At 56.3% G+C, this 15,781-nt stretch overlaps 1 protein-coding gene across 3 annotated transcripts in view; it reads left to right on the forward strand.

Moving 5' to 3' along the window:
* The first annotated feature begins 2,728 nt into the window (after positions 1 to 2,728).
* The window catches only part of NTRK3 (neurotrophic receptor tyrosine kinase 3), a 369,430-nt gene continuing 356,377 nt past the window's right edge, over positions 2,729 to 15,781 (forward strand). For all 3 annotated transcript variants that reach the window (XM_036844028.1, XM_036844029.1, XM_036844030.1), the window contains exon 1: positions 2,729 to 3,011. In XM_036844028.1, coding sequence (XP_036699923.1) covers positions 2,764 to 3,011 — 248 coding nt within the window. In that variant the 5' untranslated portion in view covers positions 2,729 to 2,763. The remainder of the gene's footprint in view (positions 3,012 to 15,781) is intronic.

The raw sequence follows: 15,781 nt of genomic DNA on the forward strand, positions 1-15,781 counted from the left end.
AAAACAAGTGTGTTGGGCACCTTTAAGACACAACCATCTTAGTTCCAGGCTGGAGAACTGATGCTGGGCTAAATCCACATGGTGTATTGGAGTCTTTACTTGGGCACACACCTGCCAGGGGTTGGAACTACCTGCCAGGGGTCAGAGCCCCTTAATGCTCACTCCTGTGCATTAAAAAAGATTCACCCTGCTTATTGGAGTCTCCCCTGACATGGTCTGAGAAAGGTTCTCTGTGTTTCTCTGCCACCACCTGCCACCTCCTGAAAAAGGCCAAGTGACAGCTTTGACTACACCTCAGTTTCCCTGATTCTCAAACATATTGCAGAGCCAATCATGGATTGGCACTTGCGGTGGACTAAGGCTATCAGAGATGGCCTTGGGCCAGTAGGAACTGGTATGAGAGTCTAAGGAGGTCTCCACTCTCTGTCCCCTCCTGCTGGTGGGAGGGCAAAATGCCAGTCTGGCAACAAGGCCACACTGGCAACAGGGGGTAAAAGTCTCACTGAGGCCAAGGGAAGGTAGAATGTAAGGGGGAATCGGGAAAACTGCCTTTTACAGACACGTTCTTTTCTTCCTTCCTTCCTCCCTCCCTCCCTCCCTTCCTTCCTTCTTTTCTTTTGTTTTTTTTGCTTCCAAGTTTACTCACAGCGACAGTGCCACTCGCAGGCGCCCAGCCAGTCTGTGATTGCGCCCGGGGCGGGCCAGTGTCCCCCCGCATACCCCTTCCCCCATCTTGCCCGCAAGTTGCATGACCTGCATCGGAATCCACAGGGGGGCGGGGGAGAATCCTTTCAGATACTGGATGCAGTTGAATTCAGTGTGTTCGCTTCCTCGCCTGCCCTCCTCCAAGTCGGCGAGGAGAGCTGTGCTTTCTTCTGCGTGTGAATGCTGTAGTGTGTCTGCCTTCTCGAACTTCCCTAACCCTTTCTTTTCCTTTCCGGCAGCGAATGCTTCCGTGTTCTCAGCAAACATCTCACATTTGGCATTCTGACGTTTTATTAAAAAGAAATATCTCTACCAAGGCAAAAAGCGGGGACTCTCCTCCTCTCCCGACGGAAACTGAGCTCGCGTAGAAGGCTGCACCTGCTTTGCGCCCCTACCAGGAAGGGGTGCTAGTGTGGGAGGAAAGGAGGGAGGTCCTGCGCCCCCGAATCCGGAGAAAGCAGCCCGCCCACCCCCTCGCCCGGCAGCCAGCTCAGCGCACCCGAGAGAGCCGAGCCCGAGAAGCCGGCCTCTGACGGTACTGGCCTGGTGCTTGCCAAAAAATGCCCCTTGCATCTCAATTTCCCCGGCGGTTTCTCTCGCACGCGCAGCTCGCCTGGGGCCACCTCGGATCTGCAGCGCAGCCCTTTCGGCGCTAGTTCCTTCCTTCCCCGCTCCCTGTCTGCCCAAGGACGCAAAACCCACCGCCAAGAAGGCGCAAGGGGCGCGGGGGCACCAACCCAGCCATGCCCCGCAGTCCCCTCCCAGCCGATCCTATCTCCCGGACTCTGGATTACGGGAATGAGTGTCATTTAGACCGAGGACCGCGCGTCCGCGGCCCCGGTCCCCGGCTCTGGGTGCCTCTCTGGGGGTCCTGTGTGCTCCCGTACCCCCGATCGCCGTCTTCAAGCCAGTAACCCCCCACCCAGGTTCGGGAACGCTCCCCGATCACCTCGGCCGCGTTCATTTCACTTCCTCTCGCGGTCCGGATTGCAGCAAAACCGGGCAGCGCGAGGGCCAAAAAGTGGAAAGGAGAGCGCCTTTCCGCGTCGCGCCGCCAGCTCTCCAAGTCCCCCTCCCCAGTCCAGACCCTCGCAATCCCAACTGCAACTTTTTCCCTTCCGTCTTGCTTTCCTCTTGGCTGCGGCGAGCGGGCGCCGGGCCGCTAGGCTTGGAGCAGGCGGGCGGACGGCCGCGCGGCTGCGGGTGGCTGTGCGGGCGAGAGCCGCGAGCCGGCGAGTGGGTGGGTGGGTGGGGAAGGAGGAGGGGAGAGGGCGGGCGGGGAGAGAGAGAGGGGTGTGGGGAGGGGAGTGGGAGAGGGAGGGAGGGGGGAGATTCCGCTCTCTTGCCGCTCCCAGCCGGGGCGGGGGGCGGGGGGAGGAGGCCGCGAGGAGGGAGGGGAGGGAGGGAGGGGGAGAGGGAGGGAACCGAGGAAGACGCTCGGATAACCCGTGCGTTTCGTAAGGCTCGGAGCACTTGTACATTTCTGCAGGCGCGCAGCGAGCCATTCGCGGCGGCTGCTGCAGCTCAGACCGCTTCTTCCTCCTCCTCCTCCTCCGGGCGCCGGGTGTGTGGATGTGTGAGTGTGTGTGAGTGTGTGTATTTTGCAGGTGTGTCCATTTTAATTCTGCCCAGTAGGTGGGACTTGGTGACTTTAGCACCATATTTTCCTTTTCCATTTTTTTTTTCCTTTTTCTTTTTTTGCCTCCCCACCGTCTGTTGCAACCCTGCGAAGTCTCGGAGTCGGAGAGCGCGGCTCGCTTCCCGAGCCCCCGGACCCGGCGAGCCGGCGAGCGCAGAGCCGGCCACCATGCCAGGCAGACCGCGCCACTAGGCGCTCCCCGCGGCTCCCACCCAGCGGCGGCGGCGGCGGCGGCCGCGATGGTTTCAGACGCTGAAGGATTTTGCATCTGATCGCACGGCGTTTCAAAGGCAGAGGCCCCCCTCCCCCTTCCCCCCTCCCTCGCCGTCTTTGTTTCCTTCCCCCCCAGCTCTCCCCACTCCCCCCACCCCACCCCCCTCTCCTCTCCTCCTCCTCTTTTTTAGAAGCAGCGATCGGAGATGGATGTCTCTCTTTGCCCAGCCAAGTGTAGTTTCTGGCGGATTTTCTTGCTGGGAAGCGTCTGGCTGGACTATGTGGGTTCCGTGCTGGCTTGCCCTGCAAATTGTGTCTGCAGCAAGACTGAGATCAATTGCCGGCGGCCGGACGATGGGAATCTCTTCCCCCTCCTGGAAGGGCAGGATTCAGGGAACAGCAATGGGAATGCCAGCATCAACATCACGGACATCTCAAGGAATATCACTTCCATGTAAGTCAGGCGGCCGCTCCCCAACCCGCCTCTCCCCTCGCTCCGCGTCTCCCTCTCGCCCGCCCGCCGACCCGCAGGGCGCGCGTCGGGCTCGCTGGCCCTCCGCCCGCCCCAGCTCGCCGCTGCCCGCTGCCCGCTACCCGCCGCCCGCCGCCCGCCGGGCGCGCGTCAGGCTCGCTCTGGCTCGGGAGATGCTCTCGGGCTGCGTATTCCAGGTGACTCCGGCCTTGGCGAGGCGTGATCTGGCGATGCGTGTGTGTGCCTCTCCCCCGAGAGGACCCCAGCCGGCTGGGGCACGCGGGGCCCGGCTCCCGCCCCCGCTCCCAGGCGCTGCGGCTCGTTTCGAGGGTGCGAATCGGGTTCTTTGCCCCCCACTAAATAGCAACAGTTTGGCCACGCTCAAGTGGAATTAAAGTAGACGAGGTTCGATTCCCTGGCAGCGGCGCCGGCAGCGACAGCGGTGGCGGCGGCAGCGCTTAACCGGGAGGGAAGGTGACAGTTAAGGGGCTGCTCGCGATCCAGCCCAGAGGTTTAACTGTTTCCTTTTGGAAACAGCAAAACACGCTGTCAAGTAAACAAGTTGGGAGTTGGCTGCTCGCAGGGAGACTTTGGACATGTCGAGGCCGTCATGGACGCCTACCTCTTCCCTTTCCTTCTCGCCCGCCCTCTCCAACCCCATTTTGGGCATTTCCGAGACACCCCCCCCCCGCCCTTTCCCACCCTCATCTGCATCTGGGCGCCTACAGATCCTGTTCCTGTTTGAGCTTTGATAACTGTTCCAGTAATTCCGAGTCAGGATGGTGAAGGGAGGAGGGAAGGCTTGCGTGTTTCGGGGATGGGTCTTCTTATACGATCGTGCAGATCCGTTTATTTGGAAAATTGAACTCTGACTAGCATTTGCTTGGTTCTGCCCTGTCTGAGTGAGACCTGTGGTGGCCTGCTCTTCCCCCTACCCGCCCCGGTTATTTTTCTTCGGCAGGGATGGGGGTTAGAAGCATGGGCGGAGAGAGAGAGCTTGTCCAGATTTTCTTCCACTGACCTCAGCCAGGTGACCCCCATCCCATTCTGCTATCCAGAGAAGGGTTTGGATGGCATTGGGAGTGTTCAGGGGGTAGCTCTCACCTGTCTCCCCCCAAGGTCCCCACCCCTTGGAGACCCCTGAAGTGGGTGGGATGCTGAAAAGGGCTGGCACTGAAGTCCTGGCTGGGGTCTGAGGCAGGCATTTGGGCAGAGACTCAAGAGGGGCTGGATTCTGCCGTGGGTGCTGCTCTCCCAGGCATCGGCTCTCCCTTCACCTCGGCCCCAGGGCGATGGGGCTGTAAAGCCTGGAGGAATTGCGGTCCTGCTCCCTCCAAAGCCCACCAGCCCTCTTGGCTTAATGGAGACTCTGCTCGCGTTCTTGCAGTGAACAGTTTGAGGGGAGTGTGCAGCTCAGGAGGTGTCCCTGACTCCTGGCCCAGGAGACAATCTTGACCCATATCTTGGCTCGACCGTTCACCCCCTTACCACCTTCAGCCCGGCTGGCCTGGGGTGACAAGATAAACAGCCAAGGGTGGGGTGGAGGGGAGGGCAGGAGAAACAGGATGGACCCAATGCAGCCTCTCCCACCTGCAGGCCACAGCATTCCAGCATCCCCAAGGATGCAGCCAGGAGGGTGGGAGTGAGATTGTCAGGGAACCTCTGCCTTGGACGTGCACGGAGGGGTGGGGGTAGGGGTGTGTGTGGGACAGGAGGGGGGAGCCTAGCAGTGGGTCCAGGAGCTCAGGAGCTGGACCTAGGGATTTTCAGGGGATCGGGTGGGCCGGGGTTGGAGGGATGGTGCCCCAGGTGCCCAGTGCGGGTCTCTGGGAGCTGGTGAGCCTCAGCCAGCTTGTTCTCTGTTCTAAGGATGTGTGTCCCTGTAGGAAGCCGGTGGGAGGCGGGGAGGGTCACAATCCGTAGGCTTTTTATGGCTACGCAGAGGTGTCCCCCCTCTGAAAAGAAACCTAGGGGAAGCAGTCTGATAAGGAAGAGTTGGGTTGAGCTTTCCAGGCAAAGGGTCCAAGGTGGGGCTGCTGGGACGGTAATGATGGGAGGGGATGGGGTGGCTTCTTGTCTCCTTTGCCATTGAAGGACCCCAGAAGGGCAGCTGGGGAGAGGTAATCCGGGAGTAGATTGGGAGTCCCTCTGTGTGTGTCTCCATCCTTGTTTCAGGACTCAGACGCTTTGCCAGGAAGTCAGGACTCCTTTCCTTGAATCCACCCCAACACCCAAGAGCCAGGGAACTGGATTCCCTCCGGAGCTGTGCCGAGTGGCAGGTGGGGGAGGGTCAGAGGTCATGGGTGGGATGACCCTTCCTCATCCCATCTTGTCCCCAGTGCCCTGTTATATCTATGGCTGGTATTGACTGAACTAGGGAAGGGCCCAGCCTTCTGGCCTGGAGGCAGAGCAGAGAAGGAGGGGAGTCCTGCTCGCCCCGGGAAGCAGGTGTCACCATCCCTGTCTTACCTCATGATGGAGGCTTAGGCTGCAAAGTAACTTTCCTGGGGGCACATAGCCCCAGCAGTGAGCCAGGCTTAGACCTTTGTCTGTTGGACCCCAAAACCCAGGTCCCCCACTCTGCAGGGCTACCCATGGAGGCGGGCTGGAAGGAGGGGCTTGAGGACAGAGAAGAGCCCTCCAGGCAGAGGAGGGGGCCTTCCTTTGGTGGGACCGGGAGGTGGGGCTTCAGTCCAAGCCTGGGCTTTGCTGAAAAGGAATGTGTTCTTTAGATTTCTGATGCTATCAGAGATTTGGAGATCAAGGGGTCCCCCAGCCTTCCATCCGCCTGAAGCTCTTGATGCTGGTGTGTGTCTGGGGGTGCAGCTTGGGCAGACTCTGGGGGCCGAGGAAGAGGCTGGGGCAGAAGCTGGAGTTCCAGCGGGCCTAGCTAAGGGAAACTGGGGTGACCGCCACCCAGCCACCTTCCTGCTCTCGGGGCTGTGGAGTCCTGAGGTCTCTCCCTCAGGTGCTGAACTGATCACCTCTGAGTTTTCAGAGGGACCAGAGATTCGCTATGGTCCTTCCTCTCAGGGGTGGCGTGTTGGGTGGCTCCTGTGTCCCCATCGGAGGGCGCCTCTGATGGGGTAGGTGGGTGCCCCATCAGTATCAGGAGGAAATCGGCTGCAAGGCCTCAGGGCAGAAGTGTGGGTCTCACCTCCGCCCCTCCCAAAGTGCCCTCCCTTTTGGAGTCTTTCTGTTCAGGAGGCCAATCCCTCTGCCATTGGAGCTCTTGATACACAGTAACCTTACCTAGAAGGGTCCATGTGCGGCCGCACCCAGCCAGGCTCTGACGTCACAAAGGCAGAAGGGTGGTGGCTGGGAGGGGGGCCGTCTGGCGTCTCTAGGCCAGGCCTGCCTGGGGTTGGGTTGGAATAGTGCATCCTTGGACTGCTAGAAAGAAAATCCAGGGGGAAAGATGGCATCGCTGGGCTGGGTGTTCCTGGGCTTGTGAAGACCGTGGGCTCTTGGCTGGGACCCTGAGCTGCCAGCTGGGTCTCCACACAAGCCACCACAGGGTCCCTGGTGTTTACGGCACTCTGGTCCCTTGATTTCCCCTGTCTTCCCTGCAGGCCCTCCCCTGGCTGGGTGAGGGATCATCTGGGGCTTTGGCTGCTGTACTGACTTCTTGATTCTTGGCCTTTCTAAGGGTCAAGGGGAGAGCCAGCCTTGACAATTACCAGTGAGAGCTGGGTTGCAGGCAGGGGTGTGATCCAGGCCCCAAGAACATCATGGGGTTCAATCAGGAGCCCCCCACATTGGGGCTAGGCCTGAGGGAGGGAGGTAGAGTTGTGAGGGGCCTTTGAGGTGAGATTTAGAAGGGGAAGTGGTTATAGCCCTGGGGAAAGAGGTACTTCCAGGATAAAAGCTGGGGACCCTGGACCGAAGAGGCCCTGAGATTTTGTATGGAGGCCAGGCTGTTGGTGGGTGGATTCCAGGCCTTCCCTGGAGGACCCTCCCTGGAGCCAGAATCCTCAGCCCAGGTCAGTCTTCCAAGGCACACCCCGAAGCCCAGGGCATCAGCTCTGCAGCTCCAGGGGACCTGAGCACGTGATGGGTTTGGGTAAAACCAGCCCAGCCCGACCCTAGCTCTGAGAGTTCTTGGCCTGGCTACCGAGGGCTGAGCGTGGAGCCTGGGAGTCAGCCCAGCATCCTGCAAGAGGCTGACCACTCTCCTGCGAAGCGGAAGTGGAAAGAATGGCTGTGAAGAGGGAGGGGCCTGACACCCGCTCCCCTGGGCAGCTCTCCATCCTTGCCTTACCTGTCCCTGGCGGCTGACTCCTCCCTGACTGTAGGGGTGGACAAAACCCTCCCTTGGGCTGGCCTTTGCCAGTATCGTGGCATCTCTGCTGCTGCCTGGGCTGGGGTCCCCATGTCGAGGGCTGCGTTCAGTGGATGGTACTGGGATCACAGACACCCTCTCCAGCCTCCCTTTGGGGCCTCCAGTTGGCCACTGGCAGGGTAGGATTAGAGAAAGGGATGAGACACATGAGTCCCACCCCTGGATTCACCCCTTATCCTCTGTGAGCCATGGTAGAAGACCGTAGTCTTTCTGAGCCTGGAAATTCAACTGTGAATTGAGGCCATGGAGCAGTGTCCTTTCCAGCTCGGACATATGCCATCCCGGGGCCCAGGGAACATCCCCAAGGAGGCTCGGCTAGGCCACTTCTGAGGGCACCATCCCGGGGCCTGGTGCTGAGCCTGTGGCGCCACGCAGAGGAAGACAGCAGGCGCTCCCTCGCTGGCCATTGGCCACTGGCCACTTTTCCTTCGTTTCTTCCCCTCCCACCTCTAGAGGACTCTGGGCCACCCAGTTTGGAGTCCACTACCCAGACCAAGTGCCACCCCTAGCAAGAATGCGCCGAGGCCTGCAGCCTCTCATTAGAGGCTGGACACCCAGCTTTGTGGCCCGCGCCCTTGCCCCCCCCTGTACTGTGAGCTCAAGGCAGGGAGACGTCCTTCTGCAGAGCTTCAGCTCATCGCCAGAGCAGGGCCTCTGCTGGGTGTGAGAAGAAAACCTTAGAGCTTCTATTTCAAGTTATTCTTGTTGAGAAGAGGGAATATTTAATGTTTAATATATGAATCGAAGAAGTATAAGCATGTAATTTAATAAATAGGAGTGTTTGGGGGTTACGAGATGAATTTTTATTGCTAAAGCATGCATAATCAAAAAAGCTTGGTGCCCAATGTTGTCGTGGCTGGAAGGGCCTGGGCTTGAGAGGGAGCCGGGTTGATGGTAGGAGGGGTGGTCCTGAAGCCCCTGGCTCCCCTTCTTGGCTCTGTTCCCAGGAGGGGTTGATGAATTGGGAGTGGGGGCAGGGGCATGTGAGGAGGGAGCAGGCTGGGTGGCAGAGGGGATCAGGATTCCTAAGTCCCAGGGCCAGGCCAGTTCTCAAAAGACGGTCCCTAGTAGCCCTCTGGGTCCTGCCCTTTGTCCCTTGTAGCACATCCTTCACCTCCATGAATCCCTCCCCCCCAATTCATTTCTTCCTTCTCTCCAGTTTACAGTTGTTGTGTTTATTATTTTTTAAAATTAATTAATTAATTAATTAATTTTTGGCTGCGTTGGGTTTTCATTGCTGTGCGCAGGCTTTCTCTAGTTGCAGCGAGCAGGGGCTACTCTTTGTTGAGGTGCGAGGGCTTCTCATTGCAGTGGCTTCTCTTTGTTGTGGAGCACGAGCTCTAGGCACGCGGGCTCAGTAGTTGTGGCTCGCGGGCTCTAGAGCGCAGGCTCAGTAGTTGTGTCACACAGGCTTAGTTGCTCCGCGGCATGTGGGATCTTCCCGGACCAGGGCTCGATCCTGTGTCCCCTGCGTTGGCAGGCGGATTCTTAACCACTGCGCCACCAGGGAAGTCCCTGTTGTGTTTATTTTTGCCACAGCTACTTGAAGTACCTAAGCAGGGATTATTAGCCCCAGTGTCCCGATTAACAAAACAAACAAAATAAAGAACAGAACTTGAATCCCAGTGGTTGAGTGTCTCACGAAAGGAAAGATCTGGAAGGGTCTTGAGGCTCCTCCTCTGATGCTCCCTTCATGGCCTCTCTGGTTTCCTGGACTCCATTCTCTCCCCGGCTTTAACCCTGTAGCTGGACACCCTCTGGCTGCTGGGAACGGAGAAGCAGACTATTTTCATCCAGCAAGTTCCTTCTCTCCCAAGGGGCAGCGCTATGGGAGCGGCCCATCCACGAGGGCCTTGTGGAGGGCAGCTGAGGGGCCTGGTGGTTGGGTCTAAGCGTGGCCTGAGTGGAGGCTGGACTCGGTCCCCCAGATCTATCGATGACCAACTGAGCTCTCAGCTCAAGGCGTCTGTCATCCCCTGAGCCTTGCTGGCCTCCACTTTGGGAAACACAAACACTCCTGGGGGCCGGGCATGCTGGCAGCTCCTCTTTGAGGGATTGGACATCAGACCATCAGGAATGAAGACTCCAGAAGCTCAGTGCCCAGTGGAACCCCCATGAGGATCCTCAAATTTCTGCCTACTACCCCCGAGGGCAGGGCTCCCTGCAATTCAGAGCTGGGAGGGACCCCTGCAGTCAGCTCCTCCCTCACCTTACCTGCGAGGGCCCCAGGAGAGGCGCAGAGAGAGGCAGGGACTTGGGGGTCCTCGGGCTGCTGGAGGACGTCCCTGCCCAGGTGCCAGCACCGCCTTCTCCTACTTGGCTCTGGCGCCCTTTCTGGGCACTCTGTCAAAGCCAGAGCCTCGCCCACGACTGTGTCTCCCTCTGGGGCAATGATTCCAAATCTGGGGTCCCTAGAGGCAGCAACTATGCAAGGCTGGCAGCCCCAGGGCTCTTTGCAGCCTGCAGCCCATGCCAATTAAAACTGCTCTTGGCGAGGGCTCTGCTGAGCTCTGTTTACACACAGGGCTCAGGGATCTGTAGGCGCAGCCAGTTTGCAGCCTGTCCTTTCTAACTTCACTTCTGCCCCTGTCCCCCCATCTGGCTTGTCCCATCGTAAGTGTCCCCCATCTGGGTGGTGGAAGATTCAGGATTCTGTCCCCAGACAGAATCATCCAGCAGGGAGAGGAACCTGTCCCCAGCAGGTCCTCCAGACCTGGCCTTTTCCTAGCTTTGGGCAAACCCCTTCCCTCCTCTGGGCCTCAGTTGCCTTCTCTGTGAGATGATAATAATAACAACTATCTTTTAGCAGCACTCTGAGGGTCAGTGGCCTGTGTCATGCCGGGTAAAGAGAAAGCTGTCGATACATGATAACTCATGGCAGCTGGCGTTTACTGAGCACTTACTATGTTCCAGACACTGTTCCAAGCACTTTGGAGGTAATATAACCCATTATGGCCTCACACCAACCCTAGGAGATAAGTACTATTATTCATCCCATTTTACGGGATGGGGAAAATGAGTCCAGAGATGGAATGTGACTTGCTTCATTTCACAAAGCCAATCAGAAGAGTCTGACATTTAACGTTAAGCTCCATTGCCTATACTCTTTCGCTATATTCTTATGCATGTGAATATATACTGCTATACACACACATTCACGAATCTATGACCATCAAGATAAATTAATAATAAAATAAAAGGGTAGACATGAAGGTCTAGGAGGATCCTTTATTTTATAACATTCCAGTTCCCTAGCTGAGAATTCCCCTGGCTGGGTTTGGCGAGGAAGGCAAATGAGACAGTGGTGGGTCTGGTGTTGGCCAAGCAGCCCTGGCCAGCACTGTCAAAGCCAGGCTCTAATGATGGGGAGGCTTGGGGTCTTCCTGACCTGCTCCTAACAGCAGCCTCGCGTGAGGCTCGTCCCAACCAAGCCCTCTTCCCAGGCCTCCTTGACCACCCCGTGACGTCCTGGTTTCTGAGGTCAGGTCAGCTCCCCCAGGAGACCAGGTGCCAGCTGAGGCTGGCGAGTATTCAGGAAGCTGGTGGCTGGGCCCCAGCCAGCTCCACTCTGGGCTGAGACACGGTCAGCAGGACTGTGTCCCCAATTGCCCATGGCCAGGGAGAGCCTGGATGGGAGAATAGAGGGCAGGTTGGCTTCTCCCAGCTTGAGTTTTGGAGTTCCAAGCCTGCCACTGGATGTAGAGTAGAAGGGGGATGTCTGATGTGTCCACCTAGAGCTGAAAGCAGATATTTAGAGTGTCTTTCCTGGAGGGTGAATTCTAGTTCTTCCTGGCCCTTCTCTTGCCTCCTCCTCAAATGAGCAGCCGTTACTCCTCTCTACCCTTCCTCTTGCTCCATCTCTCTTCCCCCCTTGCTCAGGGAAGCTCCATCTGTCTCTCCATAGGGATGAGCATGGGGGATGGCTACAGCTGTCCCTGCAGAGAGAGCTGGGGTACCCAGCAAAGTGCTACGATTGCAGGGCAGGAATTTGTGGAAACACCCCATTTTGCTGCTGCTTGGCTGGAAGAGTTCACCACATCCTAGAGCCTCTCTGGCCTTGGTTTCCCCTTCTGGGATTTGGCATCACCTCTGGGAATTGGAGTTTATCTCCCTCTCAGGGTCACTGTCAGATCAGGGTGATCACATACTCGATGGGCTCCCCAAGCGGTAGGGCACCATGTTGCTTATTTACATTTCTAGACATCTGAGAGTGTTTTTGAGTTAGGAAAAAGATCAAGACTTTGAACCATAAATCATCTGACCTGGAAAGGGGCTCAGAAATAATTGGGGCCAAACCCGGTTTTACAGAGAAGGAACCCAAGGCTCCAGAGAGGTGAATGGACTTGACTCAATCACCCAGTGAGTTCGTGGCACAGTGAGACCAGAACGCCTCCGAGGCCGCCTCCCCAGCTGGTGTGGCTCTCATCCTCCCGCCCTCTGCAAGCGTCTGCTCTGGGGCTGAGGGATCTGGGCTCTTACAGAAGCAGGGAAAGGAGCCCTTAGCCTCCTGCAAAGAGAGAAGGAGCAAACTTAGATGCGCAGTCCTAATCTGGGCTGCTTCCCGCGGTAAAGTGGGCTGTGTGCGTGCATCTGGAGGCGTCTTTGCGCACCCACAACTGCCATCTCTTCTGTGTTCCATGCACATCACGACTGAGGTCTCCCGTAAACAAGCCCTGAAGCCTTTGGCTTCCTGCCTACAAAGATTGTCTGCGTCTAGACTGCTGGTGACCACAAGAGGGCAGTGCTGCGCACGAGACTGACCGAGGCTGATGGTGGCTGCCTTCCCTGGGAGCTGGGGATGCGGCTCCAGTGTGGTGAGATGTGCACCGGCTGACCTGGCTTTCAGAGCCTTTCTTGAGCCAGGGCTGAGCAGGGAGATCAGCTCTCCCCTAGGGGGGGCCTCTCGCAGCCCTCATCATGGGGTCCTGCCTCCATCATGTCTGCAGCCCAGACATGTGAGTGTCCTGCACCTGAGCTTCCCAGGAGGCGGCTGGGAGAGTGCCCTGGGTGACCAGAAGTGGGCTGGAGTGCTCTCCTTCCCACCAAGTTTGTCTCAGCAGCAGCAGGAGGGGTCAGTGCATCTGCACGAGGGTCATGGAGATGAATGAACGGGACATCATTCCTGCCCAGGAAGATAAGTCTTGATGGGGACACAGAGAAGTTGACAGACGGCTACACTGCAGAGTTAGTGTCATGGGAGAAGGGAGCTTTATGAACTCCCTCAGGCCATTTGATATGCCGGTCCAAGTGTGGAGGCATCTCTCCCCTCTCTCTCCCCGCTGCTCCCAACCCCAGCCATGCCAAGCTTGGTAATTACTTAGACATCAAGTAGCTGCTCAGGAAGCACGGAGTCCTGATATTTACCAGACGTGAGAGCTTGGTGCTGTCTCTCAATCTCTCTAGACCATCTCTGTTCTCAGAGACACCCATCTAAATTGATGGGTATCAAAGTGGCTTGCAAACCAGGGTCCTGGACCCTGCCTGGACTGGCTAGTTTTGACTGTTTCCTTTCTGTGCGTGCTTTGAGCTTTTCTCTGGCTGTTCCAAGCAGTCTCGTAGTTGAGCAGGTGCTCTCTTGTTCTTTGCACTAGTTGGTTCATGAAAGAGCCTTGTCCCACTAACACAGCTGTTAGTTTTGGAGACGGGATCTCCCTCTTTTGTAGTGGGTCCTGAGCTCTCAGATCTGGGGCCTGCAGCTCTGCCCTGAGGGCCATCCCAGGGCTGCTGGACCCAGGGCTGCAGGTGGGACCCTCTCTGTTGTGGTCAGTCTTTTCCCACCTACTTATTTCTGATACTTTTTTGAGGCTGATCCCTGAAGAACAGGGATGAACATAACATTTATGGCTGTCCTACTGGGCTGGAGATCATTTGCGTAGACAACCTTGCTTATGGATGGCACCTACTAAATGAAGCTTGAGTTCACAACTCTGCCTCTTCCCAGCTGTGTGACCCTGGGCTGGATACTTTTTTGATTTCCATTTCCTCATCAGAAATAGTACTGATAGTACTGGGTTATTTTAAGATTTTGATGAGAACGTGCACTCCTGTCTGTGTGTGTAAAAGTCTTAATGCTTGTCTCTCCCTCTCGTTTTCTTCCTCTTCTCATTACCACTCTCCAGAACATCATTCCCACAGGTGTGGTGACTTTTTATGACCCTCATCTGTTCTTCCTGAGTCCAGCCTCTCCTACTTCTAGCTCATCCTCCACATCTTGACAGATTAATCTTTTAAACCAAGGTCTTCCATTAGAACTATTCCTGGGCCCCAAGACTTTCAATGGTTCTTTTGCCTCAAAGGCAACTCAGTGTCATAGGAAGCATAGTGGCTTCATTGGCCAGGCAACCTTCAGTTTAAATCCTGGCTCTGCCCCTGTGTGAGCTTAGGCAAGTTACTTAACCCCTCTGAGCTTCTGTCTCTTCATCTGAAAAACTGAGCTAACTAGATATGTCTTCCTAGAGTAGTTGTGAGGATTAAATGAGATTATAGTAAGTGCCTGGCATATGACGGGTGCACAGAGGCCAAACTGGCAAATGGTACAATAGGAGTCTCTCAGAGGTGAAGGGCAGGGGCGTTTCTGGGTCCTTGAAGAGTGGGATGAGAGGGGAGCTAGGACCTCCCCTAGGGCCAGAGCTCAGGGAGGCAACAGAAGGACTAACATGGTGTGTATTTGGAAAAGGTGACAAAGTGGCTGAGGCACATGTCTGCCCAAGAACAGGGAGATTGTAATGGTTGCTACTGATAGCCTTAGTTGGGAAACCAAGTGGCAGTGTCCAGGCAGAGCCTTCCTGCTGCCCGCCTCCCCCCTCCCCAGCCTTGGGAGTTGGGATGCCAGGAACCTGCATGCAGGGTGACTCAGGAGCACCCAGCCCCTTGCAGGTGTTGTTCCATGTGGTTTTACTGCTCTTCTTGCTCTATGTAGCTTCCCACTCACTGGATGATTCTCTTCCAGCTATTGTAATTGACTAGGCCTGTCAGCTACAGATGGGGCTCCAGGACCAGCCCTGGGAGAAAGAATGGACGAGTCCAGTGGGAAGGGGGTGACCACTCAGTCCCTCCAATCCACCCTTAAGAGCCTCCCATGCGCATTCATTCCAGTTCTATGATCAGCCACAAGAGGGCAATAGACCATGATTTCTGCAGGAAGGGAGGTGCTATTTATCCTCTTTAGCCCTATTATGATTGTGCCTTTGAACAAAGCTGCACGTGGTTTTCTCCCAGCACCTCCGAGGGTCATGGCAAACCAATTTGATTTAACCAGAACCCATAGCACAGAGTCTGATGACTCAAGGGAGACTAAAGTATGTTGTGAAAAGGTCATGGAATTTGACGTCTAACTCGAGTTCCAATTCTTGCCCTCCTCCTTGCTTGTTTTGTTTGAACTTTGAGTAAATTGCTTAATTTCTCAGGGTCTCATTTTCTTCACCTGCAAAGTCAGGTGTTGTTGGGAGGTGTTGCTGTGAGGATTAGTTTATATGATGTGTGGAAAGTGTCTGGAACATGATGGATGGATACTCCATGATTGACCATCTGTCTCTTTCTGGAGGAAGGATGGAATTAGGACACAGTGCAGGGGATATGTACGGGATCCTGTTGGCCTGGTAGGATCATTTTACTTCCCAAGGAGCCCGCTACGGTTCTAGTTCGTTGGGGGCAGCAGTGACACCAAGTGGCCAGAGTGGAGAACAGCAGTGTATTCTGATCTGGTGGGGTGGCCATGGTGGGCATTGCTGAGGCAGATGAGACTGACTCGGCGTCAGGCTTCAGAGGATCCATCAGCTGAATTTCTCTCCCCTTCAAATGTGAGCAGCTAGAGATGATTCTCTGAGGACACGAGTGTGATGATGGCCGTTGGGAGTGTTTGTTGCTGGGCCAATGGCATGAGGCCACAGCTGCAGAACACACGTGTGCACCTGACTGACTTCATTGTAGCCAACCAATCCCGGCATCTAACAGCCAGACCCTTTCTGGTATTTTCCTTGGGTATTACTCTTCTTGAGATGCTTTAATCCCCAGCCTATCTGGTTGGCCTCAGCCATGAGACTCTGGATCTCTGAGGCTCAGTGTGTTTATCTGGAAAACAGCGAGGGGAGGGTTGGGCTGGTCGACGGGGAGGGCTCTTCCAGCTTAGATTTGAGTGTCAGACATCATTTCATATCCTTTACTCAGTGTGTGCATGTGTGTGTGTGTGTGTGTGTGTGTGTGTGTGTGTGTTTGGGGGTGTGGGATCACATAGGAAGGAATTACTTTAGGCTCTACTGGTGCAGAAACTCCAGCCCAGAGAAGGGAGGGGCCTTCCCCCAGCAGAGGCGTGGCTCTGGGGCTGGAATTGGGGTGCCTCTGGCTCCTTATCTTCTGTAGCTTCTTTAGGATCCACCTGAGATCCAGGAGGGGGCCTTGGCAGACGTGCCAG

Source organism: Balaenoptera musculus, chromosome 2 (assembly GCF_009873245.2).
Source record: "Balaenoptera musculus isolate JJ_BM4_2016_0621 chromosome 2, mBalMus1.pri.v3, whole genome shotgun sequence".
Classification (NCBI taxonomy): Eukaryota; Metazoa; Chordata; class Mammalia; order Artiodactyla; family Balaenopteridae; genus Balaenoptera; species Balaenoptera musculus.